Source organism: Channa argus, chromosome 1, assembly GCF_033026475.1.
Source record: "Channa argus isolate prfri chromosome 1, Channa argus male v1.0, whole genome shotgun sequence".
Classification (NCBI taxonomy): domain Eukaryota; kingdom Metazoa; phylum Chordata; class Actinopteri; order Anabantiformes; family Channidae; genus Channa; species Channa argus.
Genome location: NC_090197.1, coordinates 42,216,072 through 42,233,405, shown reverse-complemented (window position 1 = coordinate 42,233,405; position 17,334 = coordinate 42,216,072). Strand labels below are relative to the sequence as shown.

The following is a 17,334-nucleotide window of genomic DNA, read 5'->3' as shown; positions in this document are numbered from 1 at the left end:
AAGATAGAGCGGTCGTCCAGCAATGCTGCAGTTGTTGGTTTAATCCCTGGCTCCTCCTGTCATATGTCAAAGTGTCCTTGAGCAAGGCACTGAACGCCACCTTAGTTGCTCCCGGTGAGTGTGTGTGTGATTGTGAGTGCAAAGGGGTGAATAAGAAGCAGCGTAAAGCGCTTTGATGGCCAATAGGTAGAAAATTGCTATATAAGTGCAGACCATTTACCATTTATTGTAGAAAAAGACTAAATTCTACACACTCACTGTAGTTCACACAAAAACATTGATGATAACTACCAAAAAGACACGATGCTGTTCCCCTGTTCCCACCAGCCTGAACAGCGTAGTATTTCCTTATCCCAAACACATTACCAAAATGTAGTTAGTTTCACATATACATATTATTGCATTAAACTATTATTGCCTATAAGGATCAATATAATTAGAAATAACATACTTTGTGCAATAACCTTAGAAGTAAAAAAAAAACTACTTTCAGCTATTTAAAAGCAAAGAAAGGGTAAAGGGACTGCCTAAAGATTTACAACAATACCCTCCACCACCTCCTATTCATATTTGACTGTACCTAATCCTAGGTACAGGTACCTTGGTACACTATGCTTGAATTACATGGCTTTAATATCCATTCAGATCATTCATCCAATGATGAAACACAATTAAAATAGACCCCACTGTTTGAATCACATTTTCTAAATTCAGGATAGGACAACTTTCAATACTTTCATATTCTCACCATGGTTTGTTTTCTAATGTTTTACTGCACTGCAGGCATGCACAAAAATTTTAGCCAGTATCTGTAATAATTTGTCTTTAATAAAGGGGGTTGCTGTTAATGAGTGAAGACATATTCACAGTATACTGGTGTAGAGTGATAAGCCAAATGATGGCGATTTCTCAAGAGTTGTTACACCGCTGTTCACAAACGTGTGCTGTCCGCTTTCTAATAATCTGGTGGTGAGTGAAAATGGTTTATTAATTATGTGGAACATGCTTGGCAAAAACTGCTTGGACCTCACAAAATAGTTACTGTGTTTTATTTGGACCATAAAACCAAAGAAAACAGCAATTTTTCATCTAAAGTTGTTTAGACAAGTAATGTACTGTATAATGCAATGTCATTCTCCTTGAATGCTATCATTTATTTTAAGACAGGAAAATAAAAGCTGCATTTTTATGATTTAGCTCTAGTCTTTGATTTTTTAATACTCAAACTGCATCTGAATTCAGGCAGTCTCCTCATTTGGCTTTTGTTTGGTTGTTTAGCTGATGAGGGCGGTTTAATCAATACAATTTTCTTCTGTCTGGCCACAAGTTTTAAAGTTGTTTTTATATCAAAGCAGGATAAACTGTAATGCGTGTGATAAGCAAGACTTCATTGATTGTGATTGCAACAATCATGTAAAACTACACCAAGGCATAGATGGATATGGATAGGTAATTTAGAAGTCCCTATATGCTGAAATGTGAAAATGAATACTATCTATGAATACAACCTTACATATTTTCTCATTTAACTGAATTTGATCACAGTGTTATCCCGCATATATACAGAGACACATACACACAAACATAAAAAATTCCCCAATTGCCCCTTCTCTTGGGGCGGTCTTATTCCTTCCTTCTAGCTCGGGTCCCCTACCAGGGGCCTGGGAGCTTGAGCTGTTCTTAGCTGTTCCTAGGACTGCACACTTCTAGACAGAGATCTCACATGTTGTTCCTGGAATGTGCTGGAGACATTCAGGAGCCAGTTTGGGGGTCACAGCCCCCAGTGTTCCTATTACCACAGGTACCACTTGTGCTTTCACCTTCCACATCTTTTCTAACTCTTCTTTCCACAACTAATATGTCAGGTTGTTTGGACATTACCAGTTTGTCAGTCTGTATCTGGAAGTTCAACAGGATCTTAGCACTGTCATTCTCAACCACCTTTGGAGGTGTGTCCCATTTTGACTTTTGGACTTCCAGCCCGTACTCGGCACACATGTTTTAGTACACTATCACATGTTTTGACATCTTGCACCCCGCTGCTATGTGCTAGATTGTCTCAGAGGCATCTTACAGCCCATCTTTTACACCTAGAGTCCTGCCTTGTACGGTAGACCCCGGCCATTGTTGACCTTATACTTAGAATCTGCTCCTGTGCTGCTAGGATTAGTGCCTCTGTGCTTCCTTTCAGTCCAGCTTTGTCCAGCCACTAGTAGGATTTTTCGATATCAGCCATTTCTTCTATGAATCCTTCTGAGGATTCATGGTCCTCTTTCGCTTGCTCCCCTGGTTTCTGCTTCCTAAGGTATTCTCTAAGCACGTCATCACATGGGGCATTCTTTCTGAGGTGTTCATGGATCTTAGTTGTTCCATCCTGGATAGTGGCTCTGACGCTCACTAATCCTCGGTCTCCTTCCTTCAGCTCAGTGTACAGTCTGCTTAGTGTACAGTCTCAGGATGCTGGATTTGGGGCGAAACACTCATGCATTGTAAGGAGCATCCTTGTCTTGATGTCAGTGGCCTCCATCTCCTCTTTTGGCCAGCTTAGTATGCCAGTGGGGTACCTGATGACCGGGAGGGCGTAGGTGGCTGCCATACATGACTGAACTTTGTTCTTCTCATTCAGCTGACTTCTGGGGACTCAGATAGATAGATAGATAGATAGATAGATAGATAGATAGATTTTGATATACATGTGTATATACATATACACACATGCAATTAGCGTAATGAGTGTGGATGTAGTTAAATGTCAAGTATGAAATAAATAGATTAAAGCTCATGTAGAACCAGTCAAGTGGAAGTGGTTAATTCTCAGTCAATTAAATATGCTTTATATTTTCCAAAAAATATATACTGTCTTTCCTCATGTAACTGTACATTTGACTGACTATCATCAGTAGCTGTTTAGTGAATATGCAGGAATGTGTAGAGAGGCTATGGCCATTGGGGAATTTGAAAACGGTTTTATTTCCTTGTTTTACTCTTAGTTTTCTTTTCTTTTTTTTCTCTTTTTTTTGTCTTTTTCTGTTTGTCCTGCATTGTTAGTTTGTCATACCGAAAGGTTTGGTAAATTCTGAATGCAGCAATCAAAATTGACCAGTGAACGATTAAAAAAAAAAACACGTATTTTTTATTATTATTATTTTTTTATTTATGTGTGTATATAGTTGTAACCTCCCTACTCTCTCTGAGCTGTGCCGTTGCTTCCTCCTGTCTCCTTGGGCTACAGTGCCAAACTGTGGCTGGCCAAGCCATATGGTCTCTGCTTGACAAAAGACATGACAGAGACATTATTTTTTTTCTCCCCCAGTAGATGCTTTTGAAAACAGACTTTTTCCTTTAATGAGGTACATTTCCGTGTGTCTTTATTGTGAGTGCAGATCCCTACTTTGGATTTAGTACAAATAACCGTTGTAATGTTTTGTTTGTTTGTTTTTGCAGATATTGTTGGGCATTTTCTTTATCGTGGTTGCACTGCTGTTCACTGTTGCCCTATTCATTTCAAAGTAAGTTATGATATCATACCATAATACTTTGCAAAACAACCCTTAGATCTATACCTTGTGGCAGGTGGCATGATAAAATTGGACAGCATCATTGCTTCCTTTAACTTTATAATATAAAATGTGATCCTGCAAAATATAAAAACAATTTTTTTTTTCCTTATTTTCTTCAGTTTGGATAAAGCTCTCCATTCTGCTGGCATCAGCACTGGATTCATAATCTTTGGCACCAACCTAACCAATCCTCTAAATGAACTTCTATTAGCCCTACAACCTGTGAGTATCCTCTCATCTCTCATGTTGAAAGGATGATTATCCTTCATTAGGACATGTTTAAAACCATATTTTCATGTTTCCATCATCATTAACCTAAATGAAATGTAATTTAAAAGCTCTTTTCTTGGCTATTCTTAAATGCTGCAGCTACACACAGCATGCTAAATGAGTCATATTCTATAAATGTCAATTAGTGGCTTATCAAATACAGTCTAATAGGCATTGCTTATATTTTACCAAATATTATAAGATACCAAAATTCCATAAAGGGAATTATGCTTACAGGAATCATACTCATGAATCCATTTTGCATTTTTCAGAAGCATCTCACCAATTTATGTGATTTTGAACCCGTGCATTTGCAGTGTCGTGCACAATGATGCAGAAGCTATGGTTGAATATATTGTACAAATCCTGTGTGAACTGCAGGGATTGAAGTTAATATTAAATTACTATCATCACTTCTTTCCTCTAGGTGCATTGGCACAGGTCTGGACACTGAGCTGATTATCCTCTGTTGAACTTAGTATTCTACTCCAATTTTATAGAAAATAATGATTGACAGCTCAAACCATTAAAGATTTGCTTCATACATAGCATCATCGATTAAATGCCCAAAATCTAGTGTTTAGAAGTATAACCTTGATATTTAAACAATTAAGGTCACCACCAAGAATAGGATATTATTTATGGTTCATGTTTGAATTTAATCAGAATGTCACAACTTATTTAGCATAATTGAATAATATTTTTGTGTTAAATGCTTTGTGGATTTATGACTTGACTACAGCTGTAAATAATCTTTTGTGGTGTGATAGGAAATAAAGTGCAGGAGTTATGTTGCAATTTTACAATACCTCAGTGCACCGCACAGTAACCAAATATGGTGATTGGTGTTGATGTTAGCTCTAAGAATTCTTAAGCCTGTTTCTACAGGCAGATGACATTATATTGTGGATGACATTATATTGCAGGTTTTTCCACTGGATTATATCCTTATCACAGTCATCACTATGTACTTTGTCCTTACATCAATGGCTGGGATCCGTAACATGGGCATCTGGTTCTTCTGGATAAGGGTAAACAAATCCCCAATTTCTATTTTACTGTCAAATCTTGGAAAATACACGATTAAATGCACATTAACATTGACTTTTTTTTTTTTTCAGCTGTACAAAATAAGGCCTAATAGAACTCGTCCGCAGGCTCTTCTGTTCCTCTGCATGATTCTTCTTTTGATTGTCCTTCACACCAGCTACATGATCTACAGCCTAGCTCCACAATATGTCATGTATGGCAGCCAGAAATATCTTGTACAGGTGAAGAAAAATGCATGTACACATCTGTGTGTTTCTAGGTTTTTAGTCTCACTGAAAAGTGTTATCTCTGACAGCAGGGCTCTAACTATGGCACTGTCAGTCATTCGGTTCAAACCACTTTGGTCCAGCTGGGCATAGGCAGCAGCATTGCTTCTATGGGCTGGTAGCAGAGCTTTTAGACTGTTGTTCTTTTTAGATTCTGTCAATGTGTATTAAACTATGTGGCTATTACTGTGTGGATCTGTTGTTTGGCAGTTTGATGTAGCTCTTCTCTCTTTCTTTCTCTCTCTGTGTGGGTGTGTGCATGTGGTTTAGATGCATCTTTGTGTCTGTGGTTTGTCTCCTAAAATCTTTTAACAACATAATTAAGACAGTGTTGTTTTTGCTGAAACATCCTTTTTAAGTGAAAGGAAACAACCTTTTCAAAACCAGGTCTTTATGATTCATAGTTACCCTATGAGCTTATGCCTTACGGCTGCTGTCTTTTCACCTACGGTGTGTTATCACATTATCTCTCATTGCCATTTACTGTATATACCAGCCGAGCATATACCATGTGGACTAGATATAGCAGATTATCAGGACCTTAACACTTCATTATGACAACTTATTAACTTTTAAATTGTTCGAAGTAAAATCCATCTTTGTAATGACTATAAACAACATTTTATGTACCAATGGTTGTGATTTCAGTTATATAAAATACCTATTTATTGCTCTGGGAGGATCTGAATCTATTGAAAGCAAAGCTTTTAGCATCTTGTTTAACCAAAACTTTCCATTACAGAGCAAAAAAGTTGTTGCTATTTATTCTTGTATTGTAGAATATGCATAGGTTCAACTGCTCTTTTTTCTGAACCCTAAGTCTGCATGTACCACATGGAATAGTTTCAAATGCTTCTTTACTGAACAAACCTGTTGTGTTTTTGATCAGAGTCAGATGGTCTCAGCAAGTCCTACATCTGGGAATGCTACTTTTGGCACTTCGAGGATCTGTGGTGCTGATGCGCCCGAGGGTGAGTCTGTCATCTGTGCTAGCACATTGTGAAATGCTGGAAGAACTTATATTATCAAAGATATATTCCTCACAAGTTGATACAAGAAGAAAGGAAGGACACTGAACAGCCCATATGTTTTGTGCAGAATACTTTTCAGTAATGGTTATCATTATTTATTATTTATTAGAGGGAATAATAGCGAGGATAAGGACAAGCTTTCACCTATAATACATGGACCTTTGTGTACATTATACTTGTGATATTTATCGGGATAATTAATTCTTCTTTCTACTCAGGTTCTTTTTGATGATGAGCAGATATCATGTGGTTGTTATATTTGGGTATAAAGCCAGAGATAGATGCATGTATGCATATTTAGTATGTTACTGTAAGTGTGGCCTTTCTTTCTTTGGTTCGTATTAGTGGAGACATTAGTGTAAGCAAGAATAAAATGTATTTTTAAGAATACAGTATGCTGTCCCTCCGGTCTCACCACTTATACTGTGTTTTGGACTTGTCTTTGAGGACAACTTGTTTTGGCTTTAACCTGTAAGAGTGTTTAGGCTCTTATGCTTGTTTGTTTTCATTATTGAAAGGATATGTTAGCAAGGTGGGTAATTATTTTTTTACTCAAATAAATAAAGGTTGGGGCAAAAAATTGCTACCAGAAGATAGAGAATTAGAATGCAATTAGCGTAATGAGTGTAGATGGAGTTAAATGTCAAGTATGCAATAAATAGAGTAAAGCTCACGTGGAACCAGTCAAGTGGAAGTGGTTGATTCTTAGTCAATTAAATATACTTTATATTTTCCCAAAAATATATACTGTATTTCCTCATGTAAATGTAGATTTGACTATGACTATCATCAGTAGCTGTTTGGTGAATATGCAGGAATGTGTAGAGAGGCTATGGCATTTAGGGAATTTGAAAGCGGTTTTATTTTCATGTTTTACTCCGTTAGTTTTTGTTTTTTGTCTTTTTTGAGTCTTTGTCCTGCATTGTTAGTTTGTCATAGTGAAAGGTTTGTCCGATAAGTAAATTCTGAATGCATCAATCAAAGCTGATCTGTGAACGATTGTTAACAGGAAAAAAAAAACACATACTGATTATTTAGTCGGAAATAAAAATTCTAATTTTAAAAATTATCAGATAGCTTACTTTACTCTAGTAGTGTGCATAATGCTTGTGGGAGACTGATTTCCACTCAGTCTGAAACCCTCTGTAAACTGCTAACATTTTTTATCTCGCCCGGTTTTGAATGACAAAGAGGAGCATGCTTGAATATGTTAGTGACGGACCATATTGACTTGGTTTTCATGAATAACTTTCATTGCACAATGCTTTTAGAGAGGAAAAGACGGTCAAAAAATGGAACAATAATTCAGAGGTAGAAGAGTAACTGAAGACATTAAAATCAAAGATATTATTTGTGTACAGTAATCTAATTCTTCTATGTGGTGGTAACACATTGTAGCATATTCACTTTACACAAATTGATTAGCACATAGCTATCAACAAGTCTTTATGTTGGTGCATGTTGCTATTAGTTACATTGCAGTTACTGTACAGTTTAAGAAGAGTTGGCAAGCTGTTGGTAGTAGATGTGTACAGCATGTAGCTGCAGTGGATAGTCAAAGCCCCATTCCATGCCACACCACTTCTTATGGGGCACAAGGTGTTTCCCTTTAAAATGTGACTCTATGCACAATGCTTTATTGGAGTAATACAAGTATCTTCCCTATCTATCAGTATGTCTTCCTGTACAGAAGGAAGTTGCAATAACTTTTATGGGCAGATAATTTTAAAACAAGATAATGATGATATTATAATGTTTAATTTTGTTTGCTTTTACCCAAGTGATTAATGGGGTTGCGTTCAATTCATTTAGGTATATTTACATATGACAATAATGCCAATACTGCTAACTTACAGTGGTTGTATAAACTGACAATCTCTGCAGGTAGAATTGTGGAAATAAAATAGTTTTCTTTGTTAAAGTTGTTTTTTCTTAAATGGGTTTCCTGTCCCATGACTATCACAATTGACCCAAACAGAATCAGCCATGATTTAGCACCACTTAGCCACTTGGTTTATTTTAGCCTGGAAGCTTGAAATTATATTGTAGATAAATATTGAAGTGAAATATTGTAAACTGTGTTCCTGAAAGAACATTGTGCCAAGTTGGTAAGAGCAGAAGGCACGTTTTGCCCAAGTAGTGTGAATTACTTACTGTGTCAAAGGATTATGTGATGTTTTAAGTTATACAAATGCACTGAGGCTCCAGTTTTGTTATACTAAAGGTCTCATTGTGGCTCAGTCACTAGAACAATAGCCAGCAGTACTTCTACTTCTTCTTGACCAGCTTAGAGAAACTAAGCTTATTTTGGCCATTTTGGAAAAGGCTCCTACTTTCATAACAGGCGTTGTACCACCCACCATGAGGGGGAGGAAGTGTCAAGCAGAGACAACACATGCGACTATGAGAGACTACAATCAAAAGCTTTTTTGTTGTGGTGTAGGAAGTCACTAGTGTAATTTTTTTTTATTCGTGTGCACAACTCTCTCCTAATTTAGACAAAGGAGCTTTTTAACCAAAGGGCCAAATACTTGGAATGGCACAAATAGAATGGAATAAATAGCTACATGCTACAATCAACCTGTCAGGTCATCCAGAATCAATGTACTTGATTAATATGTAGTGCTTGATCATTTGTATTACAGTTCCATTTGTAAATGTAAATTGACCTTAAATTTCAGGCCTCTCTGTGTAGATGTGTAGAGTGTATATATGCAATGCATATCACAACAGGCATTGCTTCAATAATTCTTAGTAAAAGACTAGAAGCTCAAGACTGAAAAAGGTTTCATCTAAATGTAGTTTTAGTATAATTAATTAATAATTAATAAACTTAATATTAATTATTTTAAAGATCCTTTAATAAATAACTTTATTATTAAGTTTAATCAGATTTCTGCAGGTTTCATGAAGCCCGGCTGAGACCTGATGAATTTTACAATGGGGCAGAACTATCAAATTATACTTGATGATGCTCATGCTGGTACTTCAGCTGGAAGAGACACTTTGATTGTAAACTTGAATTTGCATCATATCTCATCAAACCTCATCTAAATCTACTCTCCTTTTGTCAGACAATCCTTTGTCATACATTTCTAATTTGTTATGTCAATGTGAAAAACTTGACATACAGTAAAGGGGGGGTAACAGTCACAAAAACAACTGTCAAACAAATTTTGTAGGATAAAGTATTCTGTGGGAGAAGGTTTTTGTTTACTTTAACATAACATATACAACTATATTCCATGCTTCATTTACATTTGGACAGCTACAACTACTTTACAGGTGTTCAACTCCCAGGAAATGTGGGTTTTATTTACTGTATGTTGATTCTGTGAGGAAGAAGATTTATTTATTTTATACTATGATTTATTTATGTCAGTACTAAGGAGAAGTAGCATAATTTGCAGAATTAAATACATCTGCACATTTTAAATGCAAATACATTTACTGTATATTTGAAAAGTAAATTTCATAATTAGTATTTTTCTTTAGAATAACTGTCATTTTCAAAGATGTAGTCACAAACCGGCTCGAGGCTTGTAGGAAAGAGAGAAAACAGCACAGTTAAATGCCAATTTCAATAATTGTTTATTACAAAACAATCAAACTAAGAAAGAAGACATTATCATTAATGGAGTGTGTGGCATGGGACTCTCAGTAGTACATGCAGTGAATGGATGAGTGAAAGATGAAGTGTGTGCATGTTTTCAAAGGAGGAAAAACCAACTAAAACCTGGAATTGAGGTTTTTAGGGGGGAGGGAGAGAGAGAGTGATTGAGTGACCTCATAACTTCAACTGATCTATAATTATTATTTTACCGAACAAATTGTCCTCCTCCTCTTTTGTTCATTGCTGTTATGGTAACGCCTCTTTCATCCCATTAGCAATTTCCCTTATTGGTCACATTAATTTACTCAACAGTCTAGTCTGTGACTTTAATCACATTCTGTCCTCAATTTCTTACCAAAACATAAAGGTTATTTTGTCCTAATCCTAAATCACTTTCAATGGGTACAGTAACAACGGTTTACTTAGTTTTTGGTAGGTACTGTGTTTTTCAAAAAATGTTTTTTGTTATATTAAAATTTATTTCACAGTTAATATCAATAAATCCAACCTCAATTTTGGTTTTTGACATAGTAGCTCAATACACCAATAAATGCCCTCTAGGTCAGTGCTCCAGTTTTCTGCTGATGGTTTTTTCGTTCTTTTTCACCTGTAAAGTCTATGTCTATGACTGTCAGAGACAGAATAATAAGTATTGTTCCATCAAAGCTGCCTCTTTTCATAATGTATAAATGTCTGGTATCAGAGCTGAACTTCACCAATAAGCATAGTTCTTACCTTTGAAGACATATCACATTATTGCTAAATGAATCCCAGTGATGAAACTTATTACAGACTTATTTAATACAGAGAATTTTCACATTATGGACTGCTGTCTGTTTCCTAGCAACTTCTCGCAGAATTGTTTTAAAGAGCTTCAGGGAGGAGATGGTCAACATTTTGAGTTGCCTCTGAGATGTCAGGTGTCCAAGCAATTGTTAACCAGAGACTCCCTTGTCCCCAACACAAATTGATAGTAATTTTCTTTGTATCAAAAGGGTTCAATCAATTTGCATTACAATAGTGTGTCAATCAAAAGCTATTGTCCTGAAAGAAAAATGTAATCTTTTAATCTACAGACATCCCCTGTCTTTTAAAACCAAATGCAATTTTAAAAAAGTAGTTGCTTTTGTGGTTTTAAAAAACTGCACAGTTTTTATATTTAAATTTTTAAAAATGTTAATGAATTGTTAAAAAACATTTTCCATCAATATTTGAAGTCTGATTAAAATTATACTCTTCGCTTAACCCCCCATTTAATTGTCAACTTCTGTAGCTTTGGTTTTCATGGAAAAAGCTAAAAATTGACAAAACGCTACCGGATCAGCAAACAAGCGGTGGCAGGACACAAACTTGAGAACAGTGTAGCATTTGGCCAGGTGGTCACCTATTTCTGTGAGGGCTGGTTGAGACCAAAAAATAGCTAAAGTAGAGTCAGTACTGGATGTACGGATGTCAGGACACCTCAAGCTAAGTTGAAGTCGTATGATTGTCTGATGTTAGGTCGGATGTTGTCTAGTGAATAAAGTATTTTCTTAACCAACAGTAATCGAAAACAAGGTTCAAGTTGCAAATAGACAGTTAATCTAAAATATTTTTTTGGAGTGAATTTACATTACAGTATAAAAGTAAGATTCCTTAACAAATATGTGTTCACTTCTAAATGTTTATGTATCTTTTAAATTGAAACCCATTACAAAAAACTTTTCTTAGTTTTTTCCCTTTAACACTTGATTTACTCATCTAGAGCACTTTGTTTATTTAGGCATCTGTCATTTTCATCAAGTTTAAACAATAACAATAAAAACTATAGTGTTGATCTTAAATTTTAAAAGATTGGAAATACATAAAAATATTTAACTAATATGAAATCAATTAAGATTCTTGAATGATGGTTAACAGTGTGCAAAGAAGATGCCTTCAATAAGATACAAGTTGAAAGGATCAGCCAATCAGCTGTCAATTGGCTGTAGTTGGTTTAATCCAAGTAAAATCTGTGTATTTAGTTCAAATCAAAAATGTTACTGAAGACAATGACCTGGTTAAGTAATGAAACACTTATGTATAATAATTACTGAAATTGTTTAAGTAATGGAGGCTAGTGTGATATGTTTTTACGCAATACTATACCCCAAGTAGTAAAATCAGTGCATTTTTGTAAAAAACTAACGCTTAGTTATTTCTATCAAGGTTTACTATTTGCATTTACATTGTAGCTTAGGTTATTTTAGGTTACATCTTTATATATTGTCTTTTGTATCGTCTGAAGATTTATAACTCTGTTTAAATAATTTTGCACAGTAAAAGATGCTTTTGGTGAAAATGTACTGACAACACTATTATGACAAGCCAGAGATTTGAATATAGTTTCTGTTGAAGGCACATCAGCAACCTCAACGGACATCGAAAGGAAAGTGCTCTGTTGCATTTTAGATGGAGAAAAGGTAAAAGCATACCTTGTAGGAACACAAGTGCTAGCTTTCACTGTGAACCGTGCGTGCGTGCGCATGTTTTTGTTAGAATGCAGAAATGAAAGTTTATACATTATGCACCATGCGAGGGCAACACTCATCTGCACATCAAGAGTCCAGGTAAAATGACCCGCACTTACACACTGCCCTGCACTCGTATCAGACAAACGGTAATGACTTCAAGGTGAAGCAGGTCAGTGGTTTACGTGATAATATATTTAGGCAGACCACTGTTGTGAACCATCTGCAGGTCTCGTTCAGAGCCTTGCAATTTCAGATGAGCAGCTGGAGAGCTACAGATGGCTGAGGTACTGGAGTAAAAGAGTGGGGTCATCGGGATGAAGATAGTCTTGCATCTTGTATTATCTGTTGATCTAGGTGAAGTGAATGCAAATATGCTGATATGTCTTCAGAGCTCCCACTAGTCTGCTATATCTAATCGTTATTGTAACTGAAATTGCATAGACCTGGATTTTCCCTTTTTTAAGATTTTAACACTCAGAGCAGAAAGCTTTTTAAAAATGTTGGCTATAATGAATAACTTCTAAACTACATTGAGTTTTTGCTCTGCACCTTTATGCCCTGTAGCTTGGTGTGAGTCTGATTGCACTGTTCATGGGGTTCAAGTCCGTGCGAAGAGCTGTGTTAGAAACAGTGTGATGGAAGCAGCTCAGCGGGGTTAGCGTTAATGCTCCAGATGGCTCTCTAACATAGCCAGACAGTGCATTTCATCTTCACTTTAGCTTTTTTTTTTTTTTCCTTCAGCATTGTGGACTTTTCTTTCTTGGCATTTTGTGTTGAAATTTTTGATCTGATTAGAAATCGGTAGGAATATTTGTGTTTGTATTGCTTTAATGTGACTGGTTAAGCTAATTAACACATAATCTTCAGGAAAGCTTTTTGTTTCTTCTCATTCTCTTTTCATTTTCACGCAAGACAACAATGGGAGGGCTAAGGAGAGACCCAGTCACTGCATACATATTGTTGGCACATTCCACATTTGATGTCATCAGCATTTCCCATGGCTGCCAATAGCCATCCATGCACATAAAAGGAAATGAATCAGCTTCAGAGTTGTATATTATTCTTGCCGGCTGTGCTAGTCAGATCAATAAAAGTATCAGTTCTGTCAAAAAGGGGACAGCTAAGACTAAAAGGTGATGTCACCAGCATAAAGCACAGAGCTGCTCCACAAATAAAGAAGGCAATAGGATTTTTATAAGCAATAAGTGAGTCTCTTTCTTCAAGTTTTTGGTTTTGATGTGTTTATAATCAGGATCGAATACTTTATATAGACTTTCATAACTGTATAGTTCCTTGGCAACAAAAATAGGGAGGAAAGAGAAAAATCTGAAATTGTCCTTTTATAGCAAATAAGCTCCTTTTGTTAGTTGGCAGGTAAAGCTTTTCATACCCTTTGCTAGTGGACTTTTCCATTACTCTCAGGGCAAAGACATCATAGGTAAACAGAAATATTCTCTGAACTGATTTATTTATGAGTCTGGCTGTACTTGGTTGTAGGATATGAAAGGCTTCACAAAATAATGTGGAGAGGGTAAGACAGTCCCCAAAGAAGTTGCATTTCCTTAACCTCCTCAGAGAATCAGGGTTACATCCATAACTCATAACCTATGGTTCACTGTCTTTACGATTTGTTGGCGTCGTCTTGTGTTTCCAGACTTTTAACATTTGCCTTTTCTATGTGTAATATTAAAGCTATTTGGTGCAAGGCTCCATTAAATGTTACGTCATTCCAGTTCTATCCATTGGTTAAGCCGTATTACAATTGACAGAACACAGCTTTCCTTTTCTCCGAAGACTGGTTGTCTTTTTTAGTTATATTGACAAAAAAGCCTAAGGCACTGCTCCATGTTGTAATCACAACCTGTTTTTGGCTCTTAAGTGAGTACAGACCACTTTATAACACAAGTACTACGCTAGTGCAATTATAAATCCCGTTTAGCAGTAGATGCTGTGTGTCACGTTTTATTGCACTTGCTGTTTGTCTGGATGATCTACATCATGAAGCAGTTACTTCTCACATTTCTCTAAAGACAAAACTCCAGTTTCCTCTGGCTATATGTCTGTCTTCCTCACTGTCTTCACTCTTCTTCTACCTGTTCCCAGTTACTTTTCCCTTAATGTCAACTCCTATCATCACTCACTTTACAGAATTTCTTTTTTTTTTTTTTTTTTTTCGATTCGTTCTTTCTCCTCCAAGGGTTTCTCTATTCGTCAATATAAAAAAAGCTTTATTGCAGAAATTCAAGTTCAATTACTTCTCAAATATAGTGGAACTTAAGTATTTTAATGTTTTTAAGTAGATGAAGTGTTGTATATTTTACGTGGTTCTGAACAAACACACTAAAGCTTTTGAAACCCACTGGTGTTTCACTTTTTTCCCACAGTGTTCGAATATTTTCTATATTTGAAGACATAAAAAAAAACAATCCTGATGGAAAATATCTTGTTGGATTCAAAATATCTTTGAGACTCAACCACCTCTTTACATTATGATTTTTGTGTTTTCTGTTTCCATTTCAGACCAGTGCACTGTAACAAGATCCTATCTTTTCCTCCATAAGTTCTGGTTCTTCAGCACCATCTACTACTTTGGTAACTGGGCCTTTATTGGGGTAAGATCAATACTGCAAAACATTATCATTGTTATTTTAAGATTAAAATTAAATCGTTCTTAGTATGATATGACGACTCTAACAGGTTGGATTGAGCTCAATTTTTGGCAGTGATGAAAATAGTGCATTTAGTTATTTTGAACAGTAAAGCATTTACACAATCACATCCATAAAATGTTTAATTTATTGGAGAAACAGTCCCAGAGTATTTTTCTTCACGGACGAATGTGAAAGCCGAAGCACATAATTTCATTTCTAATCAGATAAAGGTTACTAGAAAATGATTTTCCGAAACAAACAGCTAATCTCCTCAGCAAAATATTTAATAACCTCTTTCCTGGGTGCTCCTGATGGATTGTATTGATCAAATGATCCTTGTGAAATACTTCCTAATGTGTGCTCTGCTTATTATTTTTAGGCTTTTCTTATTGGTTTGGTGGTGTCCTGCTGCAAAGGGAAGAAGTCTGTGATCGAAGGCGAGGTGGAGGCTGATGACTCTGACTTAAGTGATGATGAATATGTCCACTGAAAATCAGTATTCGCTCAGGTGGACTAGTAGGTTTTCCCACTGGACTAGAAAGTACAATTTCATAAGCAAATAAATGCCTGTCAACAATTTGTTATAATTTGATCCGTCCCTCCAAGAATTTGCAATGTTGCAGTCGCAACAATTAATTCAACTAATCCCATGTGAATTCTGCATGACCTTGCAATTTTAAACAAACTCTCATGTAATCAGCCATTCTAGGATGCAACAATCACATAAATGTCTGCAAAATCCTGAAGGGACTGTTTCATTTATTGGTTTCACGCAATTATTGCTGGGGCATTTTGTGGATTCCTGCATTGTTTCGAGTTGACACGTCCCTTCCCTTAATGAGACCGCTCAGACTGCGTTTCTCACTCAATATCATTGATGACTTTGGGATTCTGGGAGTGTCCTCCAATGCAATTCTACCTTGAGAATTCACTTCTCAACAGTTTGAAACTGACACAAATTGGTAATTTTTCTGCTGGATAAGAAACACAGTATTGCGGCAGCAGAGACAGAGTCATATGCTGCTCCAAATCTTTATCTAAGCTTTCTCTGTAGATAGAACTTATACATATAAACTTGAATTTTACATTCTCTAGGCACGTTCTAGAACCTTGAAATAGTTACTTTATGGCAATAGATTTTAGGATAAAATAATATGAAAACAACATCCTGCACACATATTTCTGCTTGCTAATTTTCTGAAAAGCTCATTACTATAAAGGTGATTAAATAGTGCTAGTGATTGTCCTAATTTTTACACACATTTACTTATTTGCAGTCTCAGACCATAATTTGAACATGTTACTGTACTTTCATACCTGCACTCTGTGTAGAATATAAAGGAATGATTTTGGCTGTAGGGGTTTTTTAGGATTTCAGTTTTTCTTGGTTTTAAACTAAATGAGTTAAACACATTTTTGCTCTGCCAGAATAACATGATTAAGAAATAGAGACTGCTCCTTTATGCCATTGCTTAAAATTTCTTATTTTTTTCTGTAATTACCCGTCTTAAGTGTTCAAATTTATACCTACTGTTGACGTGATTAATAATAAACAAAGAAAAGTACGTTTTTAGTTATTTTCATTTGGAAACCAAATGTTTGTGCCCCATGAATGTAGTGCAGCATGATGGGCACATAAAATGGTTTATGTTATCCTAAATTGGCACCTCAGAAATCAAACAGAATCTAATTACTCTTCTTTCTTTTTATTTATTTTTTATTTTTTCCTTTGGGTAAAAGTCTGTTTTCCTTTAGCAACTGGAGATGTGGTAAAAAGATGATGAGAGAAGCTGCCTCACATGCAGTTTTTACCTGTGTTGTTGAGAATTGTGGGAAATGTTCTAATGCTGAATAACTGGTGTATTTAAAGAAATAAAACCATTTTACAAAATGTCTGAATGTTTCTTATATTGCTGCTTATAAAACATTTCGTCAAGGTATTTTCCCAGGAGTCTGATGAAATTCCTATCTGGTCCAAAGTTTGTGTTTAAGGCATATTAATTTAAAAGTGATTTTAATTCTGGGTTTGATATAGTATTTGTCCTCCTTCGTCCTCTGAAACAAGTATGACTACATTGGGGATTGTTTTTTCTAAATCTATTAAGGAGCTGCAAAGTGCATACCCACAGTCGGTAATTCTGAGTGACAAAGTGAACTCCGCCTCTCAGTGCTCAGGTTTTGACATTGAAACACATTTCGGAGAAATAAGGAAATGTATCAAATGAAAATGACGGTAAATGCATCCGACCTTGGATTAGCACTACTCAGTGCTTACTTGGATTTGCATGAAATTTTGTGTGCATATCCAATTAGAGTTTGTGGTAAGCATACCTTGTCATAACCACCATTGTGCAACCATACTTTTGAGTTAAGCCATTATGTGATATGCCACCCCCACATA

The 17,334-nt window shown here is 35.8% G+C and overlaps 1 protein-coding gene across 1 annotated transcript in view; it reads left to right on the top strand.

Moving 5' to 3' along the window:
• lmbrd1 (LMBR1 domain containing 1) overlaps nt 1–16,826 on the top strand; it is a 43,546-nt gene extending 26,720 nt beyond the window's left edge. Inside the window, exons 10-16 of the mRNA XM_067522979.1 lie at nt 3,445–3,509; nt 3,680–3,782; nt 4,757–4,861; nt 4,952–5,101; nt 6,036–6,117; nt 14,803–14,894; nt 15,313–16,826. Of these exons, the coding sequence (XP_067379080.1) occupies nt 3,445–3,509; nt 3,680–3,782; nt 4,757–4,861; nt 4,952–5,101; nt 6,036–6,117; nt 14,803–14,894; nt 15,313–15,423 (708 nt within the window). The 3' untranslated portion in view covers nt 15,424–16,826. The remainder of the gene's footprint in view (nt 1–3,444; nt 3,510–3,679; nt 3,783–4,756; nt 4,862–4,951; nt 5,102–6,035; nt 6,118–14,802; nt 14,895–15,312) is intronic.
• Nucleotides 16,827–17,334: the final 508 nt, after the last annotated feature.